The 27186-nt window shown below is 41.5% G+C and overlaps 2 protein-coding genes across 2 annotated transcripts in view; one reads left to right on the forward strand and one right to left on the reverse strand.

The window, feature by feature from the left end:
* The window catches only part of LOC124260404 (cytochrome P450 4A25-like), an 85728-nt gene that overhangs the window by 25804 nt on the left and 32738 nt on the right, over window positions 1-27186 (forward strand). The gene's annotated exons all lie outside the window — the stretch shown is intronic.
* Window positions 4455-25395, reverse strand: LOC124260406 (palmitoyltransferase ZDHHC1-like). Its single transcript, XM_046694710.1, is given in 13 exon segments — window positions 4455-7232; window positions 8655-8745; window positions 9564-9669; window positions 11204-11283; window positions 13628-13758; window positions 14958-15083; window positions 16387-16404; window positions 16810-16934; window positions 18608-18709; window positions 20453-20628; window positions 23047-23082; window positions 23084-23223; window positions 25311-25395. Coding segments are annotated over 12 exon segments (1668 nt in total). The 5' UTR covers window positions 23216-23223; window positions 25311-25395; the 3' UTR covers window positions 4455-6687.

Below are 27186 nucleotides of genomic sequence, written 5' to 3' on the forward strand. Positions count from 1 at the left end.
CCAATTACAATAAGGCCTTAAAAGATATCACTGTTTTGAGCAACATGACCATTTCAAATGAAATCAGGAAGGTAAGGAGTGTTTTTCATACAATAAATACTGACTAGCAAGCAGATTTCGAGGGCGTACAATGATACTTTTTACTACAGACTTGAATTTTATCATTTTCAGGAAGAGATTTTTGCATCATCAGCGGATATACACATAACCAAGTTTGTTCCTCAAAGTGGCCTAATGCCCTGGTTAGTACCTAATACCTGAACAGCTGTTGCTTCATCAAGGCTTCAACATTGACCTGGACACATGATAGTCTGGCACACAGGGAGAGCTCTACCTTAGTCAATGCTGAGGTATTTGGGTCCATTAGATTCATAGCGATACCATCACTTTGTGAAACAAGGCAGACTTTTTCATCTCCAATGACCCCAGATAGAAGAATGTTGGTTGTAACACCAACTTGACAGCTCTGACTTTACTTGTCAGCTGTTTGGGGAGACAATTCTTAAGTGATGCAGTTTTTGATATTTACGACTTTGTTTTAACCCGGTAGCAAGGGTAGATTACTAACATACCTAACAACACAATCGGGACAAACTGAGATTCGAACACAGAATAATTTGTTTCTGGCATCCCAAAGGCATGTTACTCTGTAGCTTATTTACAGCACTTGAAAACTGGGACAAGATGGAAGTGGTTGGTTCAATGCAGGTTTGAACAGTATTTCAGTTATATCACCACATGTCAGCCTAATGTGGGAGAAATGTGAAGCAGCTCATCCCCCTCTGTGGACAATACCATGATCTGAGGGAGGGTGGTGGGCCTCGGCTGTATCATACAGCAGAGAAACGTGATACAGCTCATCCCCCTCTGTGGACAATACCATGATCTGAGGGAGGGTGGTGGGCCTTGGCTGTATCATACAGCAGAGAAACGTGATGCAGCTCATCCCCCTCTGTGGATAATACCATGATCTGAGGGAGGGTGGTGGGCCTTGGCTGTATAATACAGCAGAGAAACGTGATACAGCTCATCCCCCTCTGTGGACAATACCATGATCTGAGGGAGGGTGGTTGGCCTTGGCTGTATCATACAGCAGAGAAACGTGATGCAGCTCATTCCCCTCTGTGGATAATACCATGATCTGAGGGAGGGTGGTGGGCCTCGGCTGTATCATACAGCAGAAATGTGATGCAGCTCATCCCCCTCTGTGGACAATACCATGATCTGAGGGAGGGTGGTGGGCCTTGGCTGTATCATACAGCAGAGACACGTGATGCAGCTCATTCCCCTCTGTGGACAATACCATGATCTGAGGGAGGGTGGTGGGCCTCGGCTGTATCATACAGCAGAAATGTGAAGCAGCTCATCCCCCTCTGTGGACAATACCATAATCTGAGGGAGGGTGGTGGGCCTTGGCTGTATCATACAGCAGAGAAACGTGATACAGCTCATCCCCCTCTGTGGACAATACCATGATCTGAGGGAGGGTGGTGGGCCTTGGCTGTATCATACAGCAGAGAAACGTGATGCAGCTCATCCCCCTCTGTGGATAATACCATGATCTGAGGGAGGGTGGTGGGCCTTGGCTGTATAATACAGCAGAGAAACGTGATACAGCTCATCCCCCTCTGTGGACAATACCATGATCTGAGGGAGGGTGGTGGGCCTTGGCTGTATCATACAGCAGAGAAACGTGATGCAGCTCATCCCCCTCTGTGGATAATACCATGATCTGAGGGAGGGTGGTGGGCCTTGGCTGTATAATACAGCAGAGAAACGTGATACAGCTCATCCCCCTCTGTGGACAATACCATGATCTGAGGGAGGGTGGTTGGCCTTGGCTGTATCATACAGCAGAGAAACGTGATGCAGCTCATCCCCCTCTGTGGATAATACCATGATCTGAGGGAGGGTGGTGGGGGCCTCGGCTGTATCATACAGCAGAAATGTGATGCAGCTCATCCCCCTCTGTGGACAATACCATGATCTGAGGGAGGGTGGTGGGCCTTGGCTGTATCATACAGCAGAGAAACGTGATGCAGCTCATCCCCCTCTGTGGACAATACCATGATCTGAGGGAGGGTGGTGGGCCTCGGCTGTATCATACAGCAGAGAAACGTAATGCAGCTCATCCCCCTCTGTGGACAATACCATAATCTGAGGGAGGGTGGTGGGCCTTGGCTGTATCATACAACTGTAGGATTTTAATAAAAATACACACAGCATGTATCAAAATACAATCAAGTCAAGTCCTCAAGCTAAAGTGCTGCGCATATTCAATATCCGTATACCAGTATCTAGATTATATTATGTATGCACCCTCTCATCTAATGCATCTCAAACACAACCTGATATCTTGCATCTCAATAGAAGCTGGTAAAACAATATATCAGCGTAAACCTAGAGATCAATACATGTTATTGTATATTACAGCACATTCTGTCACTGTAGCCTAGTGCTGATGTACTAGAAACAACCTAAGGGGCACTGATATGGCCACTGGTTCTAGGAACCAATTTCATGCCATGATAGTTTTAACCCACACTCCTCAGCAGTGTCACTCTTGATAGTCTGCTATGTAAGGAGCAGCGTGAAATGACTACATGAGACAATCTTAATGCGCATCAGCTTATGGGAATCAACATAGTGCCATGTTGCTTGGTGCCCTGTCTTAGAGTACAGGCACTTCACATTTTATCCTTTAAATTGGTAATCTGGAGTCGATGAACATACTTGGTTAAAACCTATGGTGCTCTGACATACAATGGTAGCCATGCCAACAAACACAAATATTATAAAAAAAACCATCTAACTCAAACATGTCAAATATCAGAGTCGATACACACTTATTTGTACGGATATTAAATAAAGATGGCCAAATGACAAGATATAAGTTATGGAAACAGACAGTGGTCAATCTGGGACAGCTAGCATGGTCTTGAAGGAGAGAAGTAGTCTTGTTCAGGAACAGGAAAGCTATCACCATGTATGTAGTTCTAACGCTGGGCGAGCGAGCGAGTTTCGTTTTACGCCGCTTTTAGCAATATTCCAGCAATATCACGGCGGGGGCACCAGAAATGGACTTCACACATTGTACCCATGTCGGGAATCGAACCCGGGTTTTCGGCGTGACGAGCGAACGCCTTAACCTCTAACGCTGGGACTGTCAGAATATTATATCTTCATCAACAGCCAAGACTTCAGGATAATCTCACATTCTTCTCAGAAAGGTGTGTGTGGGCATTTACTGTATCTCCATATAGCATTTCAGGGGGACATGTAGCACCTAGACAATGAATGCTCTGAACGCATGTTTTTTTATTTTCATATTCATGAGAAATCAATATTCATTTATTATATTTTTGAACCAATCTGGACACTATCATAAACTCCTTACCAACATGGCTTACCAACTCTCCACGTATGTCTCAAAAGAAGACGATGAGTTTGGTTTGACTACTTTGAACAATATGTCAGCAATTTACAACCTGAGAGATTGATTATTGAAAGACCTGACAGCATGATGTGGGAGAAAAGCAGGTCTTATACCGTGACCACTTTGGTCGAACCCACAAGCACAGGCATAATGCTGACAAAGCAGCTTAATTCAGACACACCAAGATTTAAACCTAGGGTCAGCACTGTACAGCAGGCCCAGGGGAGGTAACTCTGCACAGCTACTACTGGCAGCCACTACCAGCAGCTTGGATAACAGCTGTCCCTTGAACAATGAGAACCACGTAGATCTATGACACAGTTGTCTATCACCCATACCCAACTCTGGCAATACAGGTAACAATGGTAATGTGTGCATATTGAGATTGTAACTCGGTCATGTAAGTCACAGTGTTCTTGGTATCACAAGTTTTCTGTACAGCAACAACGATGTACCACTAACCGTAACAGACACGTACAGTAACAGCAACAGTAACAGACACGGTACAGTAACAGGGACGTAAGTATATACACAACGACGATGTACAACTAACCGTAACAGACACGTACAGTAACAGGGATGTAAGTATATACACAACAACGATGTACCACTAAAGGTAACAGACACCTACAGTAACAGCATCAGTAACAGACACGGTACAAAGACAGGGATGTATGTATATACACAACAACGAGCGCAATTATCAGTCAAGGATGATTATACTCTATCACAGGTCTATTTACACAATCAAGCTTCATGGAAATAATACTTGTTCATCTGTAACAAACCAGCAGTAATATATATCTGCTTTGACCAAACAAATGGAAATGTCACCATACACAGCCCAACACACAACAAGGCTGTCACAGCAACAAGAGGGGCTGAGGACCAGCTGTTTCCAGCCTAATAAATCCTTAAATATCATTCCACACTCAGAAACATATCATGTAACATTTTATCAAATTTAATAATGCATTCACTGTTGTTTGAGATATACGGTGTTTAATATAGAATATTTAACATGATTAACTACAATATATTCAGAACAAATTATCATATAAAATGTAAAATATATGTATATTCCAAGAAGAGAGTGTTTCTTCATATTAAACTACAGCATATGTGCATGTAGTGAAACCCTTACTATGTGTGTAGTGAAACCATTATGTGTAGTGAAAGCATTATGTGTAGTGAAAGCATTATGTGGATGGTGAAACCCTTATTATGTGTGGTGAAACCCTTGTGGATGGTGAAACCATGTGTGTAGTGAAAGCATTATGTGGATGGTGAAACCCTTATTATGTGTGTGGTGAAACCATTGTTATGTGGATGGTGAAACCCTTGTGGATGGTGAAACCATGTGTGTAGTGAAAGCATTATGTGGATGGGGAAACCCTTATTATGTGTGTGGTGAAACCATTGTTATGTGGATGGCGAAACCCTTGTGGATGGTGAAACCCTTGTGGATGGTGAAACCCTTGTTATGTGGATGGTGAAACCCTTGTTATGTGGATGGTGAAACCCTTGTGTACGTCGTGAAACCCTTGTGGATGGTGAAACCCTTGTTATGTGGATGGTGAAACTCTTGTTATGTGGATGGTGAAACCATAATGTGTGTAGTGAAGGCATTATGTGTGTGGTGCAACCCTTATGTGTGTCGTGATACCCTTATGATACAATTGCTATGTGTGTAGTGAAACCATTGTTATGTGCGCAGTGATATGAAACCCGTATCAACTGCGAGTGGTGAAACTCTGTGAATAGTGAAACCCCTATAAGCCCTCGTTATATGGGTGTAGTGAAACCCTATCAGTCCTTTCTGAACATAGGGACATCTAAACATATACAAAGTAATCCTCATACATATCGCCCATTCTATTAAGATCTATTTGCCACCATAACTTCATTTAAAATGATGCTAATCCATCCCTCCCACAAAATCCCAATCTCAAACATGCAAGACTCTTATAACGGTTATAATTGAGCTCTTAGTTGAAAAGACTAAAGTGATTAGACTGTTATATGTAGAGCATGTATGTTGAACTGGACTCCAGCTATGGAGGTGAAAAGGTTCAAGGCATCTAATACAACAGAGAGGAGACATAATTCCCTGGACGGGCGAGGATGACACAAGGATGGTTTTCAGATTAACAAGCTTTGAGTGCATGTTCATCAAGAGAGAGACTCTACAAGTAACAATTTCTTGTGTTATTATTATCACAGTATCATGACTAGTAACAGTTAAAACAGCGCTGGATCGGATTGGACAAGTAAGATAAATTATCATAAATAACCAAAAAACAAACATTATTAATTTAACATGCCACAACATAACTGTTGCTCTGATAAATATGTCAATAAATAATATTTACATAGATTAGGACTATAATTAGGTGTTCATCAATTATATCAATCATAATATCACATCTACTAATTACTCTGTAATTCGAATGGAACGATGAATACTAGTATTTACTCTGGTTTCTTTTCTAGTATAGTCACACTGATATGTTGGAACAGATGCTACAACTATGTTCCTGAGTAACTACTGAAAGCATATTTCACACATTCAACATCAGCTACTGGCATGTCTTGACATCTCACATCAGAGAAGTGTGTTACAAAACTGGGAACACAATGTACACTATTTGACTGAGCAATTTTCAACTTCCTGGACAAGTATACAACAAAATATATTCTTCTCAACAAACATCAAAATGTGTCTGCTTCACCTTTAAAGGAAGCATGTTGGCGATGTTCAACAAATGATGATGGGCCCTTGTACCTGCCCGCTTAGATCAACAGACCCTTGTGTCTTTGCGAGGATTAAGGATTAAAAACAATTTGTTTTGAGATGACCCCCGACTCAAAATGCTTCACAGTACAATACATCACGACAAGGCCAGACACTTCGGTGTACCCCACCTGCCTAGATCATTTAGTTGAGGGTCAAAATCGGCTTTGAATCGACTTGCAGAAATAGCAATAAAGAATTGGTAGGTGTCATGAATGGTGTTCAATAGGCCAATCATCCGTGATTATGTTTACATAAAGTTTTAATCGACTGCATGTGATGGTAGCGTAGCGATCGGCAAAGCAGGCGGTTGGGGTGCACCGAAGTGTCCGGCCTTGTCATGATGTATTGTACTGTGAAGCATTTTGACTTGGGGGTCATCTAAAAAGAACCCTTTTAAATCTTTAATCTTCACCAAGACACAAGGGCCTGTGGATTAGGTCTCGACCCCAGATGATCAAACTTCGGTATCCAAGCCTCCTTCTGGAACCGCCTTCAGTCTGGGCAGGGGTCTGTCTGTTAAACCATATGTGTCTGTAGAACGGACAGTTCCACTATATGGCCTGAATGTCGCGGACGCTGTGCTTTCAGCGCTTGACCTCAGCATGGTCAAATCTAGTGGCGGCACATCCTGCTTCTTCCGCAACATCACGGGGGTGAGGGGGAGGGAGGCACCACCATTGGAATAATCTAAGCTACCATCCTTCCTAAACTTGGCATTTTCGTTGATAGAAAACATGTGAGTTGTATTGAGGTCATCACTGCCCTCTTCTGAGTTGACGCCGATGACTTTTGTCTTGCGTTTCCTGGGTTCATGGCGCCGGTGTGAGCTCCCTGACAACAGACTCGCCTGCGAGGAGTGCTGGTCATAGTTCATCAGCACGGCGCTGTCGTAGGACTCGGCATCTGGGTGCCTGTGCTGGACTTCTTTTAAGGACTCTCCAGAATCGGAGTGGTAATCTGAGTGCCTTGTCCGACTTGAGCTATATAAGTCAGGGTTGTCTGGAACACAAGATTTGTTTGCTAAGCATGAATATCATCATAATTTATTTCAACTTCAATATTTATTTCCATTTATAAGAAACTGGCTGTAAGTATTGTGAACACACAAACCAGTGAATGATATGAGAATGATCTTTGCTGTCAAAGATTCATTTCATCATCACATTTAACAAGCTTAGGGAACCAGCGAAATATTCTAATTGGAATCCCGGGCAGAGTAGGGGCAGAGTAGTGAGTGTTGGGTTTTACATCACTTTCATCTCAGCAGCATCATGGTATGAAGGAGTGAAAATGTATGGATGTCAAGTAACCATGGGAACATACCAACAGTGCTTATACCCGGTTAACAAGTAACCATGGGAACATAACAACAGTGCTTATTCCGGGTTAACAAGTAACAATGGGAACATACCAACAGTGCTTATTCCGGGTTAACAAGTAACAATGGGAACATACCAACAGTGCTTATTCCGGGTTAACAAGTAACAATGGGAACATACCAACAGTGCTTATTCCGGGTTAACAAGTAACAATGGGAACATACCAACAGTGCTTATTCCGGGTTAACAAGTAACAATGGGAACATACCAACAGTGCTTATTCCGGGTTAACAAGTAACAATGGGAACATACCAACAGTGCTTAACACGGTCAACGAGTAACAATGGGAACATACCAACAGTGCTTATACCCGGTTAACAAGTAACCATGGGAACATAACAACAGTGCTTATTCCGGGTTAACAAGTAACAATGGGAACATACCAACAGTGCTTATTCCGGGTTAACAAGTAACAATGGGAACATACCAACAGTGCTTATTCCGGGTTAACAAGTAACAATGGGAACATACCAACAGTGCTTAACACGGTCAACGAGTAACAATGGGAACATACCAACAGTGCTTATACCCGGTCAACAAGTAACAATGGGAACATACCAACAGTGCTTATACCTGGTTAACAAGTAACAATGGAAACATACCAACAGTGCTTATACCTGGTTAACAAGTAACAGTGGGAACATACCAACAGTGCTTGTACCCGGTCAACAAGTAACAATGGAAACATACCAACAGTGCTTATACCCGGTCAACAAGTAACAGTGGGAACATACCAACAGTGCCTATACCCGGTCAACAAGTAACAATGGGAACATACCAACAGTGCTTATACCCGGTCAACAAGTAACAATGGGAACATACCAACAGTGCTTATACCCGGTCAACAAGTAACAATGGAAACATACCAACAGTGCTTATACCTGGTTAACAAGTAACAATGGGAACATACCAACAGTGCTTATACCTGGTTAACAAGTAACAATGGGAACATACCAACAGTGCTTATACCCGGTCAACAAGTAACAATGGGAACATACCAACAGTGCTTATACCCGGTTAACAAGTAACAATGGGAACATACCAACAGTGCTTATACCCGGCTTTAGAACTTTCTTTTTCTTCTTTTTCATCTTTTTAACGGGAGTCATACTGTCATCTGGTCGGACGTTTTTCTGAAAGAAGAACCACAAAATTAGACATCATGCCACTGTAACACAAGTAAGGCATTGGTCACAATCAAAAACAATGATGGACAAATAGTACAGTTCATTCTTAAATTTAAATTAATGAAATCTTGAGTGAACAAGCACTTTCCCCAAAGAAAGTTCTGCTCATATCCAGTAGCAAGATTTCCAAAGATGATTCCTGACACAATGTTTCAAAAGATATGATGTTCAACCATATTTATATATGTGAACAATATCACTTTGAAATTCAGATTTTGATATTTAGAAAGCTTAGTACTGCTACGACTGTTGTAAGTGTATGTTACAGTATAGGAAGTACAACAGTCGTAGGACTACGGTAGCTTTGCGAAACGGGTCCCAGGCCAATATTCTTCACTTCTGTTATCTCCCTTCCTCCCCTAAACCAGACGGAATAAATTAAGTCTTAAGCCCCTTTTAGCAATACTCAGCAACATGACGGTGCGGGACAGTAGAAATGAGCTTCAAACATTGTACCCATGTGGGGAATCGAAATAAAAAAAATGTGGTTCTGATTACACCCCTTTAAAATTTAGGGTAGGTAGGTAGGTATGATTTTTTTCTGAAACATTTTTTTAGAAGTAAAGTACAAACTAATAACACATTTATCAATGTGTAATTATTTATTCAAACAAGCTTGCGACCATTATGTCGACTTTCTCTATCAGTATGACCGATGTCCGTCAAACCAACCAACCAACCAACCAACCAACTACAATCCTGAGGTCTTACTAAAGCAAAGGGGAAGATGGGGAGACTTCAGGTGCTCCACACAGAGTACATACTTTAATGTGATGGTCGTCATGCTTGTGTATTGGACTGGCTGTAGGGGGTGGAGTCTCCCCTTCCTCGTCATGGTGGTTCCTCAAAGCCTTGTCATACGACAGTTTCCTGTAGGAAATACAAGCAGATGCTACACACATCGTGTTCATGGATACATGAATCTGTAGTAAGAACCTATGATGCAGGACTTAAGTGAGTGAGTGAGTGAGTGAGTGAGTTTAGTTTTACGCCGCACTCAGCAATATTAATTTCCAGTTATATGACAGCGGTCTGTAAATAATTGAGTCTGGACAAGACAATCCAGTGATCAACAGCATGAGCATCGATCAGCGATACTGGGAACCGATGATATGTGTCAGCCAAGTCAGCGAGCCTGACCACCCGATCCCGTTAGTCGCCTCTTACGACAAGCATGGGTTGCTGAAGATCAATCAGGACTTAAGCATCTACCACTATAATGCTCCCCACATGTAGCATGCTGATTACCAAGAATGTTACTGATGTCATGTCAATGCACACACTCAGAGTGAGTGAGTGAGTTTGGTATTACGCCGCGCACAACTCAGAGACCCATGAAGATCCGGGTTAGAATTGGTCTCCAGCAACCCATGCTTGTCGTAAGAGGCGACTAATGGGATCGGGTGGTCAGGCTGGCTGACTTGTTCGACACATGTCATCGTATCTCACTTGCGTAGATCGATGCTCATGCTGTTGATAACTGGATTGTCTGGTCCAGACTCGATTATTTACAGACCGCCGCCATGTAGCTGGAATATTGCTGAGTGCGGCGTAACAATAAACCATCAAGCACACACTCAGATGCCTTAATCCTACAGTAGATGGTGATGTCAATATGGCATAATCACTTTAATCTTTGAAGATACTTCTTACTGGAACAAGAATGCCAGTTGTATGTCACACATACACTTCCATTCTAACCATGCATTTCTACTTAGAGCAACATTTTGCATATGATAATATCTCTGCCTCAATGATGGGAACATCCTCGATAATCTCCAGGGTATACGTCACGATCACTCTCCAATATACCCTGGATGCATCCACGGCTTGGGGCAATGATTTTATTACCTCCCTTGGCTGGCTTTTTATCCAGTCAGGTGCCTACGCTGGGAAGTTGAGCGTACCAATCACTACTCACTTTCGCGTCTTAAATTATCTAACCGTTTAAACTTGGCAACATAATTGATGCAGAGGTACTCTCACAGAAGTAGAAGGAGTTCTTTCATATATTCTTTTTAAAGTTTCAGATCTGTGAATTTGTCTTTATTATTTCCCCACAAATCTGAGTGGCACTGCGATCAAACCTTTGCGACTGCGACCGCTATCTGAGTTGACACTGGCAAGCTCGGTTGTAACGGCAGCTTAGCTGATTGGCTACAGTGAGAATGCGGAGCCAGCCAAGGGAGGTAATAAAATCATCGCCCCACAAGCCGTGGATGCATCCAGGGTATAGTTGAGAGTGATCGTAACGTATACCCTGGAGATTATCGAGGATGTAATGGGAAAGAAAATCTGGGATTTACAAAAATATCATGATGATCACAGGATCTTGGCATGCCTAAGGGGGATAACTCTACACAAGAAAATTTGGTGCCTGAGACAACTGGCCCTGAAGACATACCTGTGTTGTTTGTGAAGGCGGCCATCAACAGTGTCTATTGTTGTCACTGGCTTCGGCTTTGTTGGCGTCACTCGATTACTCTGCACACAAACAACAGTCAATGTCAATCTATCCAAGCACATGTACATACATCTTATTACCTCCCTTGGCCATGCACACAAAGGATGTCATTACAATCCTCCTCTCTTGTATGCAACCATAATTTAGAATGTTGGAATAAATGCCTCCTTTAAGTTACTAAGTTTTTCAACTACTTCATGCTGTGTCTGGATAATTCTGTAGTCAAGCATGCACACAAAGAACCATTAACACCTGAACTTAGGTGAAACTGGGATCTCAGTTTGGGGAAGCAACTTTCTGTAGACTGTACAACCATCACAGAACTATATCATATGAACCTATGAGTCGGCCTATATCAACCCAGGAGTCCATTTCCACTCATAAGTTGGTCTATACCAACCCAATAGACGGTCTATATCAACCCAGGAGTTGGCCTATATCAACCTGTCAGACGGATTATATGAACCAAGGAGTCGGTCTACATTAACACAGGAGTCTGTCTATATCAACCTGTCAGACAGTCTATATCAACCCAGGAGTCGGTCTATATCAACCCAGGAGTCTGTCTATATCAACCTGTCAGACAGTCTATATTAACCCAGGAGTCGGTCTACATTAACCCATGAGTTGGTGCATATCAACCTGTCAGACAGTCTATATCAACCCAGGAGTCGGTCTATATCAACCTGTCAGACGGATTATATGAACCAAGGAGTCGGTCTACATTAACCCAGGAGTCTGTCTATATCAACCTGTCAGACAGTCTATATCAACCCAGGAGTCGGTCTATATCAACCCAGGAGTCGGTCTATATCAACCTGTCAGACAGTCTATATCAACCCAGGAGTCGGTCTATATCAACCCAGGAGTCGGTCTATATCAACCTGTCAGACGAATTACATGAACCAAGGAGTCGGTCTATATCAACCCAGGAGTCGGTCTATATTAACCCAGGAGTCGGTCTATATCAACCTGTCAGACGAATTATATGAACCAAGGAATCGGTTTATATCAACCAAGGAGTCGGTTTATACCAACCCAATAGACGGTCTATATCAACCCTGGAGTCGGTCTATACCAACCCAATAGACGGTCAACCTGTCAGACGGATTATATGAACCAAGGAGTCGGCCTATATCAACCCAGGAGTCGGTCTATATCAACCTGTCAGACGAATTATATGAACCAAGGAGTCGGTCTATATCAACCAAGGAGTCGGTCTATATGAACCCAGGAGTCCATCTATATCAACCTGTCAGACAAATTATATGAACCAAGGAGTCGGTCTATATGAACCCATGAGTTGGTGTATATCAACCTGTCAGACAGTCTATATGAACCCAGGAGTCAGTCTATATCAACCCAGGAGTCGGTCTATATCAACCCAGGAGTTGGTGTATATCAATCTGTCTGGCAGTCTATATCAACCCAGGAGTTGGTGTATATCAACCTGTCAGGCGGTCTATATGAACCCAGGAGTCGGTCTATATCAACCCAGGAGTTGGTGCATATCAACCTGTCAGACAGTCTATATCAACCCAGGAGTCGGTCTATATGTACCCAGGAGTCGGTCTATATTAAACCAGGAGTCGGTCTATATTAACCCAGGAGTCGGTCTATAAAAACCCAGGAATTGGTGTATATCAACCTGTCCGACGGTCTATATGAACCCAGGAGTCGGTCTATATCAACCCAGGAGTCGGTCTATATTAACCCAGGAGTCGGTCTATATTAACCCATGAGTTGGTGCATATCAAACTGTCAGACAGTCTATATCAACCCAGGAGTCGGTCTATATCAACCCAGGAGTCGGTCTATATCAACATATGAGTTGGTGTATATCAACCTGTCAGACAGTCTATATGAACCCAGGAGTCGGTCTATATCAACCCAGGAGTTGGTGTATATCAACCTGTCAGACAGTCTATATGAACCCAGGAGTCAGTCTATAGCAACCCAGGAGTCGGTCTATATCAACCCATCAGATGGTCCATATCAACCCATCAGACGGTCTATATCAACCCGTCTGACGGTCAGTATCAACCCATCAGACGGTCAGTATCAACCCATCAGACGGTCAGTATCAACCCGTCAGATGGTCTATATCAACCCGTCTGACGGTCAGTATCGACCCATCAGACGGTCGGTATCAACCCATCAGACGGTCAGTATCAACCCATCAGACGGTCGGTATCAACCCGTCTGATGGTCTATATCAACCCGTCTGACGGTCAGTATCGACCCATCAGACGGTCAGTATCAACCCATCAGACGGTCAGTATCAACCCGTCAGATGGTCTATATCAACCCGTCTGAGGTCAGTATCAACCCCGGAGTCTATATGAACCCATCAGCAGGTGCTACCTTCTTGGCTGTCTTGCCGGCCTGCTGCTGCTGCAGCCGCTTGTTGCTGGTGTACTCCTGGTACTCCTCCACATCCTTCAGGTCCTCCCGCTGCATCACGATGTAGTCGTACGTACTCAGACCCTTGCACACTGCAACACACAGTGAAAACATGCATGTAGTCGTACGTACTCAGACCCTTGCACACTGCCACACACAGTGAAAACATGCATGTAGTCCTTGCACACTGCAACATGTTACACCCCTGGTATAGTAACAGTGTTACTATACCAGGCATGTAACAGTGTTAGTATACCAGGGGTGTAACAGTGTTACTATACCAGGGGTGTAACAGTGTTACTATACCAGGGGTGTAACAGTGTTACTATACCAGGGGTGTAACAGTGTTACTATACCAGGGGTGTAACAGTGTTACTATACCAGGGGTGTAACAATGTTTCCGCTGGGTTTTTAACTGCTGGTTACTGTGTCAGACAACCTCCTAATTTACTGGTCCTGCACAAAATCTGCCGGTCACAAAATATATTTTGCCCCTCACCTCAAAACAAGTTGGAGAGTGTCGTCTGCTTTCCACTTGCCATTTCAACAAACACATGGTATTAAAACAATCGGACAACATTGTTATTTTCCGTGATTTCCCGTGATAACAGCAATTATAGTAACATTTCCAGGTACAAAATTTTAAATACATCGATCATTTCCGAATGACTGTCAAACTGACCAATCACACTGCACGTAGCATGATGAATTTAGAAGGAAACCTTATCTCACACGAAAATCTTATGTGGCCAATGCTATTATTAGAGGATTATAATAGCGATTTTATTTTAATTTCGGTAACATTTTAAGTAGGACACAAAAATACTTTGGGTATTTTGGTCCTGGGCAAAATCTTGTAAATATCCCGGAAACAGAAACACTGAGTGTAACAGCCATTAAACCAGCAGATGTGGTCGGACAGTGAGACTGAAGCAGTAAATACAGACACCATGTTATAGTGACTGGCTGGTTGGTTTGTCGTTTAACACCGCACTCAGCAATATTCCAGCTATATGGCGGCCGTCTGTAAACAATCAAGTCTGGACCAGACAATCCAGTGTTCATCAGCATGAGCATCAATCTACGAAATTGGGATACGATGACATGTGTCAACAAAGTCAGCGAGTCTGACCACCTGATCCTGTTAGTCGCCTCTTACGACAAGCATGGGTTGCCGATGATCAATTCTAACCCGGATCTTCACGGGTCTGATGACATGGGTTGCTGGTACCTGCTGGATCAACATGATGAGCATCGATCTACACAAGTGGTGTAGTGACTGGACACTTACTGAGGTAGACATGGAAACTGAACAGATGAGCGAGCAGGGCAACAGCAATGAGAGCCAGGACGCCGGTGATCCCCACAAGAGCAAGCCAACCTTCCTTGTCCACTGTCTGGTACAGAATCTGGAACTCTGTAGTGAAACATTCGTATTAAAAATATAAAATCATGACATTACAAATAATAGACCGTATTTGGGTTTCTATTGTTTTGAAGATTTTATCAAACAGAACAGAAACAAGCCAAACACTGTGAGCAAGACTCTAACCTTTCAAGCTATAGCTTGAACCAAATTGTCTTCGGCGGCTAGCCAGAATTCCTTGGTGTAACTATATAAGAGGTCAGGGGTAAAAAAATATTACCCTTTCTCAGTTACCATATGAGATGTATTAACATGTATCAGTAGAGGACGTAATGTATATGCGTGACAGTCCCCCGTTACATGTACAAGTGACTGCCTGAGAGGGGTCACTCATTCATGTGACTGTCTGATCACAGACAGGGAAATTATGCATGTCACACAAAAAGCGTCTAAAAGTGCTATTTATGAGACTAACTTAACAAAATTTGCTACAGTCATTGATAGTTGTTCAAGTTATTGAATGACAAAAATGTGCAAAATTTAAGCAAAATTGGAGGATATTTAACAACGAATTTCACCTATCTGCATATTTTTCAGAAACTTACATTTAGCATTTTCTGACAGGTCATTCGTCATAAATTGAAAATATATATGCAGTTTATGATGCACATGAACGCACACCTGTTTGTTATTGAAACTTGCTTACATTCTTTGAAACTGCGCGAACCGTCTCGCATAGAAGTGACTGGGGAAGCGAGTCATTAATGGGAGGTAACTGCTGCCTGACTAAATTGGGCAGTCAAACCATCCGTCATGTGACTTGGACTGTCTTAAGCATACGTAATATATATTAGGATAATTTTTTCGTGTTTCAAAGCATTTTTTCTCTACAACAAAGAAGATATAAGTAAGATTATAGGGACTATATTATTTGGTGGAAGTATAACAACAGGAAAACACGACTAAGAGAAGGGGTCACTTCTACTGATGTGTATTGTATATTGTCAGATAAGGACAAACTTTACGGTTGAACAACTTCTTTAGTTGGGGGATTCGAAATTTACATCCTGGTTGACAGTGATACTAGGATCTGTATCGAAACGTCGCATCACCCGAATAAAGAAGTTGCTCATCCATAAAGTCTGTCCTTATCTGACTCTCCAACTTCTAGAAATGCCACTCAAAGAAGGAACATATAGTGTTTAAATCACAATATATCCCTTAAATCCATTCATTCCTACACTATGGTACAAACATTTCTTGCTTTGCTAAATGTCATTTAGGTATCATTGTTTCCAATAACATCACATTACTTCTCTGATAATGTTTCAAACTTTTGTGGATGATGACATACCTGCTATAGAATGGTTGCCTGGAAATAAAATAAACAGAATCATTATTTGTTTTTTTCAAAGCTACGATGGATTCAACAATTGCATGTCAACAAACAAGTTTATATAACATCAGCACCTTGTTTAGTGTGAGTGTGTGTCAGTGAATTTAGTTTTACGCAACACTCAACATATATGGCGGCGGTGTGTAAATATTCGAGTCTGGACCAGGCAATCCAGTGATCAACAGCATAAGCATTGATCTACGTATTGATACGATGACATGTGTCAACCAAGTCAGCAAGCCTTACCACCTGATCCTGTTAGTCGCCTCTTATGACAAGCATGGGTTACTGAAGACCAATTCTAACTCGCATCTTCACGGGTCATTTACCAAGAAATATCAACATGCTAAACATGTTTAATAATAGCACTTTACTGTGTACCTCTATATGGCTGCAGGAGACGGCCATCTTTTTCGTCTGTGAAGAATCCGATGAACTGTACCAGACACACGCACAGAATTAGCAGACATCCCACTCCCCCACTCACCAGCGTCGCGAGGAACCATCTGTACATAATATAATACTTCTTGGTGACTACTTCATGACACTTCACATACCAATTCTGCTTCATGACACCTACTTTACATACAGATACTACTTCATGATACTTCACAAACAGAATTACTTCATGATACTTCACATACCAATTCTGCTTCATGACACCTACTTCATGACACCTACAGATACTACTTCATTACACTTCACATACAGAAACTACTTCATGACACTTCACATACCAATTCTGCTTCATGACACCTACTGTACATACAGATACTACTTTATGACACTTCACATACAGAAACTACTTCATGACACTTCACATACCCATTCTGCTTCATGACACCTACTTTATGACACCTACAGATACTACTTCATGACACTTCACATACAGAAACTACTTCATGACACTTCACATACAGAAACTACTTCATGACACTTCACATACAGAAACTACTTCATGACACTTCACATACCAATTCGCTTCATGACACCTACTTTATGACACCTACCAATACTTCATGACACCTCACATACAGAAACTACTTCATGACACCTACTTCACATACAGATACTACTTCATGACACCTACTTCACATAGATACTACTTCATGACACCTACTTCACATACCATTACCACTTCATGTCACGTTCACATAATGAGTCTCCTTAATGACACCTACTTTCAATACAGATACTACTTTCTGACACCTACTTCACACACTGAGATGATGAAATTACGCTACATTGACACACACCTCAGCTGAGCAACACCAATCCTACCAATGAATCTGGTTTACAACTGTCTTGACCAATATTCCAGTCACGTCATGCCATGTCAGCCTGATGTGGGAGGACAGGCTGACGGGATGCAAGTCTTAGACATATACCAAAGTGGTGAGAACTGTCACCATGGTTTCTGATGCCCAAGCAACACAGCTCTGCACTGCAAATTGCTGCACCATACAATAATACTACCATATCCTTTCAAAGAAATAATGCTTAAAGAAGATCAGGGGCCTGTTTTACAAAGCAGTGATACCTCAAGGATGGTCATAAATCTATGTTATCGGAAAAGAGTAACGATGGTCATAGCACTACAATCACTTTGTGACACAGGGCCCAGATCATGAGATGCAGTGATTTGGTTGATGACATTGCTGATAACATGGTTGATGACAGCGCTCTGTATATAATCAAGCATAGATCTATGCCATTGGGATATGATGACATGTGTCAACCAAGTCAGCGAGCCTGACCACCCGGTCCTATTAGTCGCCTCTTACGACAATCATGGGTTGCTGAAGACCAATTCTAACCCGGATCTTCCCGGGTCCAATGACATGGGTTGCTGAAGACCAATTCTAACCCGGATCTTCCCGGGTCCAATGACATGGGTTGCTGAAGATCAATTCTAACCCGGATCTTCCCGGGTCCAATGACATGGGTTGCTGAAGATCAATTCTAACCCGGATCTTCCCGGGTCCAATGACATGGGTTGCTGAAGATCAATTCTAACCCGGATCTTCATGGGTGTGATGACATGGGTTGGTGGTACCTGTGTCGGGGAGCATGCTCTCGGTCACCAGTCACTTGGCTGGCTGATGTACAACCGCCATGACATAGCAGGAATATTGCTGACCGTGGCAGAACACATTCTCTTATTCTCCATTGAACTGACCTGTAATTCCTGCCGCCGACACAGTTGTTGAGCCACTTACAGTGGTGGTCAAAGTCTGACACACACTTGTTGCAGGCACTGCAGTGTTTGGACTTGGACCCACTGAAACACAAACACATGGGGACTTTCAACAGCATAGGCATGACAAAGCTGAAACAGATAGAGTGAGTGAGTGAGTGAGCTGGGTTTCTGGGACACCAGAAAAAGGCTTTACACCTTGTGTCCAATATGGGGAATGAAACCCCATGTCTTCAACGTGATGAGCGAATACTTTAACCACTAAGCTACTCCAAAGCCCCGAAACAGATAGACATCACTGAACTGTTCTTGCAGATATACCTCTACTGCCAGGAATGGTACAGTCTGTAAGAGTTGCTGGATGGAACCTGCATCAGAGCAGTGTGCGAAATAGTTTCCAAATTTTGCCTGAAAGTAACTAGCCCACAAAATAATTCACTTGTCCAAAATTTGAATGTAGAAACTAAGCAAAAGATTACAAAAATAAGATGAGAATAAGATATTGTCCGCATGACTCATGTTTCATCATTAAGCTGCTTGTATGATGAACATTTTTAATCTTGCATGATTCAAAAGTGTATTATAACTTAACAAGTCAGAGAGAGTGATATATTTACAAAATGACCCCATGAAAATTCGCTAGCCATTTGGGCCAGTGACTGTGTAGATTTACTGACCCAGCTGGATATTTACTAGGCACGGGCTAGTGGGCCAGTGGCTATTTCACACATTGCATCTGAGAAGTTTGGTTCGAATCCATCGGTCTTAATGTGGGGTTGTTACTGGTGGGTGGCCTTTGTGGGGAAAGACTATAATTTGACAATTTTGCTGAAAACATTCCCTTTAAGTGCCAGAAGGTGTTTCTATGGTTGTTGAATCGACGAGCAGTGCCATGCTGCCAGGTACCACACTGAATCACACCTATAGCTCTCGATCTATCATTTCCCCTGTGTTGTAGCATATTCCAGAACAATGAATAGAGGTGTTTTTCTGACTTCTGCATTCTTAAGAGTAGAAATGTTAAGCATCTGATAATCTGGCCTTAAAAAATGAACATTGTTGGCCTTGAGATTTGTCAAGGTTGTTGCAAATTTTCTGCAATTCGAATAACAATTGCTTGGTTGCATTTCTTCAAATGTTTTGATATTCGTTCTCTGAAGTTCTCTATTCATCCTGAAATTGCTTCACTATATTACCAATGAAAACAAAAATCCATGTCAGAGTAACATTTGCTTTTAAGAATGTATGCTTCTGGACCAGACAATCAAGTGATCTAGTGTTCAAGCTATGACCAATGCTTCCACTACATCACCAAACCTGACCATCCGATCCACATTGGGCTGTTAACTTGTAAAGGAAATATTAAAGTATCAAGTTACTTAAAATAACTTAATCAAGCAGTTCACCAAACTGTTGTGAAACTTCTATCAAAACTATGAATGTAAAATGAAATATCCATCAAACATTAACATCTCAGGGGTGGAAATAACCCATTGCCCGATGCCTGAGTCCAGTGTTTTTTTTCTGTCAGGCAAGCAAATTTGTATATCACACTGTACCGGTGTCCAGTTGACTTTCCAATATTAATAATGTTGTTTATTTGAAAAATCAACAAGAAAACGGCCGGTATAGTGGAAAAATTATCAGGGCAAGTGATTTTACATGTGCCACTCTACCGGAGTACACTAGCAATTTTAAAGTTATTTCCACCCCTCTATCCACTTTTTCTTTCATGTACCAATATGTACCAATATGCAGTACCATATGATCTCCTTCAACAAGTGATACAGATACTTCCACATTCGCCATGACAACCACATGACTTACACATTCACACGGCACAAATAACAGTGCTGGTTCTCAATAACATGTCTCCGCTTCTTTCGGTCAAATGTTGGCATCTTGTCTTTAAAGTTTGCTCTGAGGACAGCTTCGTCTGCAGGGTTGATAAGGGTGGCGACAAAGTGTGTGAAGACATGCACCACACACGCCAGACCATTGATCTGAGGTCGTCAAGGAACTGGAGGAGAGGGTGATGAGCAAAACTTGATGAACTTCACATACATGTCAATACTAAAAAACTTACCAATGGGAGACACCGCCCAAATTTTCTCGCTAGGTGGTGCAGGTGTATTACAAGTTACAGCGTGAAACTGGAAGTCATCTATCAAGGTTAGTTCGACAGTGGTGTAAACATGCCGAGATACTACTCTGTTCCGGTTTGCAAAAATAATATAGGGGACACAAATACCCCTGACCTGCGTTGCATTAAGAACATTGATGTGTCAATGGAAACTCTTTGGAACCCAGGGACAAGCGATGTCGCCTGTTGAGCCTACTTTACCAATGGTGAATTGTGGATACACTATTAGGTTCGTCAATAACAATGTTTTGTTTGTTAAGAATGATAAAATAATTAAGTATGAATGGTTTCTAACTCTTACTTTGTATTTTTTTAAAAGTTGATAAATATGCTTTAAAATTGAATATTTTTGTTCTGTAAACATGTTGTTTGTTGCCTGTCAAATACTACAGTCAACACTAGTCAGGCTATTACACCATGTTCATGCTGGCATGTTAACATTGAAACTACTGTCAGTGGTTGATCTTCCTCCCATGTTTAAAGGTCACATGCAACGAAAACACAACTTTGCAGATTTTGATACCTTCGGTATGGACTTACCGAAACAAATCATCAAAAATGCAAATTCAACTTATAAAGTTTAAAAATAACGCGATGAAAAACGCGCTAAATCGGAGTTCAAACGATTCACTAATTTTCCCCGACTTTTCGGGGAAAACTGGTTTCAACAGCTGGCTGCGCTCATAGCATGCACATGCGCAGTGAAATAGGTTCGCATTAACTTGGAAGCAGGCTGTCCGGTGAATACCGGGTGAAGGCTTTGGTGTGAGCTATTTTCCTAATGTTTTGTTGATATCTCACAGGTCACGAAGCTTTTATATGTTATGACAGTAAATAAACTGTTTATATAATTTCATTTGTCTATTTCACCACACGCTCTTCTTACCGAGTCACTTTCTCAGTTTGATACTTAAAAGCAATGTCATTATTTAGCGTTGACAGAATTTCTAACTGTGATGTAGATATGTCGCTGTCACAGACAAAAATCAATGTCTTGTTTTATTGACACCTGTGTGTCTGCCTGCCTGTCTGCTAATGACAATATTCAATACAATAACTGCGATCACTGACCACATGCAATTTGAACTTAACACCAATCAGGCTATACACCATAAACAAAACACATTGATTTATGGCCCGAGTTTGGTCTCTGTCACATTATGTAATTACACAGACAGGCAGGTGTGATATTTGAACACATGACATGTTATGATGTCTGTTGATTGCAAAATGTTATACATAAAACATGAGCATGTATTTACAAAACCCAACATCTCTATATATATACACACAATGAGCCGTGAGGGCATCTGCAAATGAACCAGCCGTTACACTTGAGTGCACACCCACCCGCTCTGACTGGGTTCGGTATCCCGGCTGCTTCGTTTCTTGGGAAGTAAACCCAAGTACACAATATTGCACTTTGATAATTTTGTTTTTGTATATGTTTTTTCATAACCAGCAATGTATATTATATGTCATGAATAAGTGATAATTGTGTTTTTAATTATGTTTGATTTTTTGGTTGCATGTGACCTTTAACGGTTTGGTGGAATAGACCAAATATCTGGGTATGATTACTAAATCAAATTAAGTTTCTTCTTACACATAAAATCAAATCCTAGGGATCTGTATAAACTGAGACCGACTCATAAGAATACTTCTAGGACAAGTGTCTCCACCTAGTTGTCGATATCAAAAGTACATTTCCAGGGGACATAACTCCTCAGAAATTGAAGGTATTTATTGTTTCTGGGTCAGTGACAATGTAATTATAAGTGCACATGAAACCAAATATTTCCCTCTTGCCACTAATTCATGTAAATAATGTAAGTTATTTCATTTTTCTTCAACAATGTTCCCAAAATACTTCAATTCTTTCATCCTGCTTACCGCACCATTGCAAGTACACAAAATATTAAACTGGTATAGTCTGGTGTCATGTTTATAAAATCTGGAGTGTACACCACTCAATGAATACAATGAGCACATACTTGCTAATGCTATCATCATTCAAACTAGTTTGTGAGTTTAATTTTACGCCGCTTTGAGCAATATTCCAGCAATATCGCCAGGGACACCGGGAATGGGCTTCACACATTGTACTCATATGGGGAATCGAACCCGGTCTTCGGCGACAAGCAAACGCTTTTAACCACTAGGCTAGCCACTGCCCCTATCACCACTCAAAACAAACCCAGTACATCTAGATCTGCAGTGTCTAGTCATGTCTTAAAGATGTTAAAACATTTGGATCTCTTTGCAGGACAAAGGATACTGATATATATCCAGCTGGTTGCCACTCCGCTGGGAGGGGACGGGACGAGGGTGGTGAAGTAGATGATGAGGAAGTAGACAACCACCAGCCAGGCCACACCCTGCAGGGGGTGCGGCGGGAGGGACCAGCCATTCCGGCGGCTGCTCTCCTGGTAATAATCTGGCTCCATCGCTCCTCCTGAAATGTGAGATTAAGCAAAGAAAGGCATTACAGGGAATCAGGGAGTGAATGTTGAAATGGCGTACAGCTTCTATCAAGTGAGTGAGTGAGTATGGTTTTACGCCAATTTTAGCAATATTCCAGCAATATCACAGTGGGGGACACCAGAAACGGGCTTCACACATTGAACCCATGTGGGGAATTGAACCTGGGTCTTCAGCGTGACGATGACGAGTGAACGCTTTAACCACTTGGCTACCTCACTGCCCTGCTTCTATCAAGTAAACAGTCAGGATTTTGTTGGCAAGTAAACTGTCTTACAGTCTAGTTAGATCAGCTTGTTCTAGTCCATACATTAAGTCTAATATCACCTGAAAATAATGCCAAGGTCAGAGCTCCAGATAGATTTAGCTCATGTGGGTACTGTACCCACTGTATTTTTTTGGAGTAGGTATTATGAATGTTGAACAGGTATTTCATTTTCCGTTACCCACTTCTTTCAAATATGTGCATATTTCAGTCATTTTACTCGCCTGAGTATTAGGTCATTGAGTAAGTTTACTAAGCAGGTATGTTCTGTCTTATGTCATACCTAATCAAAATCAACTTAAATATAATGGAAATGATTCAGGGAGTCTGCAAATAGCTGTCCAGGTACACCAAGAGACAATGTGCAATGATCAATGTAAATGATATGACTAAAAATCAGGTCACGTATTGCAACCTGCTGATCCTAACTGGAATCACATGGCTAGGTAGAGAGTTTCTAATGACGATGATTGGGAAGATGCTATCAATATCCATATGTACACCTTATTATAAACAGTCAAATGGTATCAAATAAATGGCCAAAGAAATGACATTATTTTGAAAAACATGATAGCAGTCTTGGACTTGAGCCACTGGACCAAAGTCTGAGTTGAGTGAGTTTGTCTGGTAACACCAGAAGATTCTACTCCATGAACTAGTCATGATTAAAATCTGCAGAAATTTATAAATACATGTTACTAGGAACCACAAAACACTTTGGCACATAACGCTGCGGGCTATTCAATATAACCCATACAGTTAATATGAAACACTCTTCCTTACATCGATGAAGTGATATTTGAAAATAATCTGGCCCTAATATGCTTCCATACTTCGGATCTCCAGCTGGATGTTATGCGCATCAGTTGCTGCGCAGAATTACCGGACAGCAAGCAATGTCGTCAGAACGCCGGTGAGGTCAATCGTATGGCATAATGCAATGTTAGAATCTTAAAGTCGTCAATAAAACTTATATTTCTAGGTAAATATGATGCATACCAGCATGTTTAGTCACGTAAACCACAAAAAATAAGAGACGTTTGTTGCCTTGTTGCGATCGACGTGCTTAGGTGCGCGGAATTACCAGACGGCATTGTATACTAAATAATACTGGAATAAGACCAATCCATCCATGGGGGTGCCAGTCAAATCGCCCCAGCTACAAACGCCCCAGCCAATTGTGGAAGTTGACATGAACTGCCTCAGCAAATATGTTATATGTTTTATTTGTTTTCTGTTGGGCAAATCCATTAAGCAGACACAGGTAACAGCACATAGTTAGTCTATGCACCGGACCATTAACATGTGTTGTTTTAAGCTGTAGTTCTTGTGGGATGTAGTTCTTATGGGAGGACACCGGTCAAAAGGTACACTTACAGAATACCGGATACATACCAACCATATTGTTAATGTCACGTCTATCTAACTCTAACGCTATCCCTAACCCTAAACCTTACCCTAACCCGAACCCTAAACCTTACCTTACCCCTAAACCTTGCCCTAACCAACCCTAAACCTTACCCTAACCCTAGGAGTTAGGAAGGTATCCGGTATTCTGTAATCTTACCATAATTATAGTAATATTTCTGATGTAATTTTAGTAAAACTACATGGCTTGAAAATAATCAAAATGAAAATGACAATGTAGATATAAAATAAGACGGAGCCATTGACAGTAGAAAACACATAGTGACAGCGACTCTGCCTATTTTCGGAACACACATGAAGATTCAAATACATGTCCATTGTCTACTGATAAACAATCCTACGTTTAACAGAAAAATGAACAGACTTACCTAAATGCCGATGTCAGATATCGAACATGTCACCGGTAAGATAGCGTAATATTTTGTCCACGACAGATAAACAACATTATTCCGCCATCTTGAATCCAAGGTAATTTCTCATTCGGGAAACTTCGGTAATCTCCGACATGTGCTTTTACAGACGCTTCGTACGACCTGCGCACGCAGGAAAAGCAGCAACGTATCTCGTGTTTGTGTTCTGTTGGAAAACACAATAAATAGTGTCACACTTTCAAAAAAGCGTTAAGTCCATTTGATGACCTTTTGTCGATGAAACAAATTCAACATGACCTGTTGCCGTTGCTTCCAAGAATGACGAGAGTGAAGTATTACGATGGCGAGGAAGGGCGACATGACCAACCATAGACAAAGATTTAATTACTCATTATGACTCGTTAGTATTGATTGTAGTTCATTTTGTTATCCGACACAGTCATCTGTTCCCTCACCTAAGTTTGACACCCGATTGTCTGATACATCCAATTAGCAGATATGTTACAACTAATTAGGCGTATTATATAGAACCGCGATGAGCTTAATTATCCCCCATTGTGTTGCCTAGCAACATCAGTTAATCTGCAATACCTCAATGAAAGGATAATAATTTACCCTTTACAAAGTCGAAATAGACCCACTTAGAAGTGGGAAGGGGGCGGTTATCTTCATCATCACCATCATCATCATCATCATCATCATCATCATCGTGTACCCAGATAACGTATCTCGTTTCGGGACGCATGTGACAGATAAGCTAGTGGTGAGCATGTAATTTGCAAGGGTGGATACAGCTTTTTGAGAAAGGGAGTGGTGGGAGTGCACAGTTCATTTTCATCCGTTTTAGAGTTCTGAATGCTCATTTAATTCATTTAATAAACGTTCAGCACAAAAGGAGGGAGGGGTTGGGGTGCGCACTCCTGCACATGGTCGGATCGACCAGCTGCAAAGGGCTCACAACGAGGGGTTCCCGTTTTGCCGGACGCTTTTGTTATAGATAAAAATTCACTGATGCGCGATAATCCTTTAAACAATAGGGTATTAACTTATAGTCTGTTTCGGCCTGAGAAAGTACACACTGGAGCTTCATCTCAATATTTCATATATCACCAATTCAACATTTTTGGTACATTTTATCTTCATGATAAAATTCATAAATACCTATTTCGTACATTTTCAGAAAACGAGAAACTGGTAACTGAAGACATAAATAAATATGCATAAATATTTTCTGAACTGAACTTGATCTTGATGGTGGTTGTGTGTGTTCCTGGAACTGCTGAGAACATCACTGACGGTGTTGGCCGTTACAGGACAACCTGTCTGACAACATTTCAGATGAACTCGGTCCCTTTTTGTGCTCTACCCCTAAACTTGTGACCTAGATAGATACAGTGTCTACCTACCTCCCCTCGAATTTGGAATGTTAACTTGAGCGTTTGCCATTTTGCATGTCACGTCTACATTCTTTATATACAGGCACAACTTCAGAAATAATCATTGGAATAAGCTTCACTCAATTCAGCTAATATAATTCGATTTAACTAAAATCAGTTTCTAGAAATCGAGTTCACTCAAAACAAATTCGTGCCTTGTAATTAATGATTTCGAACTCAGTGACAAGTAATCACTGAACAGAGGCCCAGATAAGCTGCGTATCCGAGTAAAATACGCATTGAAAAATTTCCAATTACGCGTTGAAAAATAACTGTTGCGTGCCAATTACGCATTTAAAATGTTAGATACGCAAAAAGTTTAAAACAAATGCGTATACGGAATATATTTATAAAAATCGCTTGCGTAATGAAAAAGACATCGATTGCTATCAAGTTGTACTGTAAGTATAGGACAAGTGTTGTACTGTCAGTATAGG

This window comes from Haliotis rubra, unplaced genomic scaffold (genome assembly GCF_003918875.1).
Source record: "Haliotis rubra isolate DU_JTF1 unplaced genomic scaffold, ASM391887v1 Scf761, whole genome shotgun sequence".
Lineage (NCBI taxonomy): Eukaryota > Metazoa > Mollusca > Gastropoda > Lepetellida > Haliotidae > Haliotis > Haliotis rubra.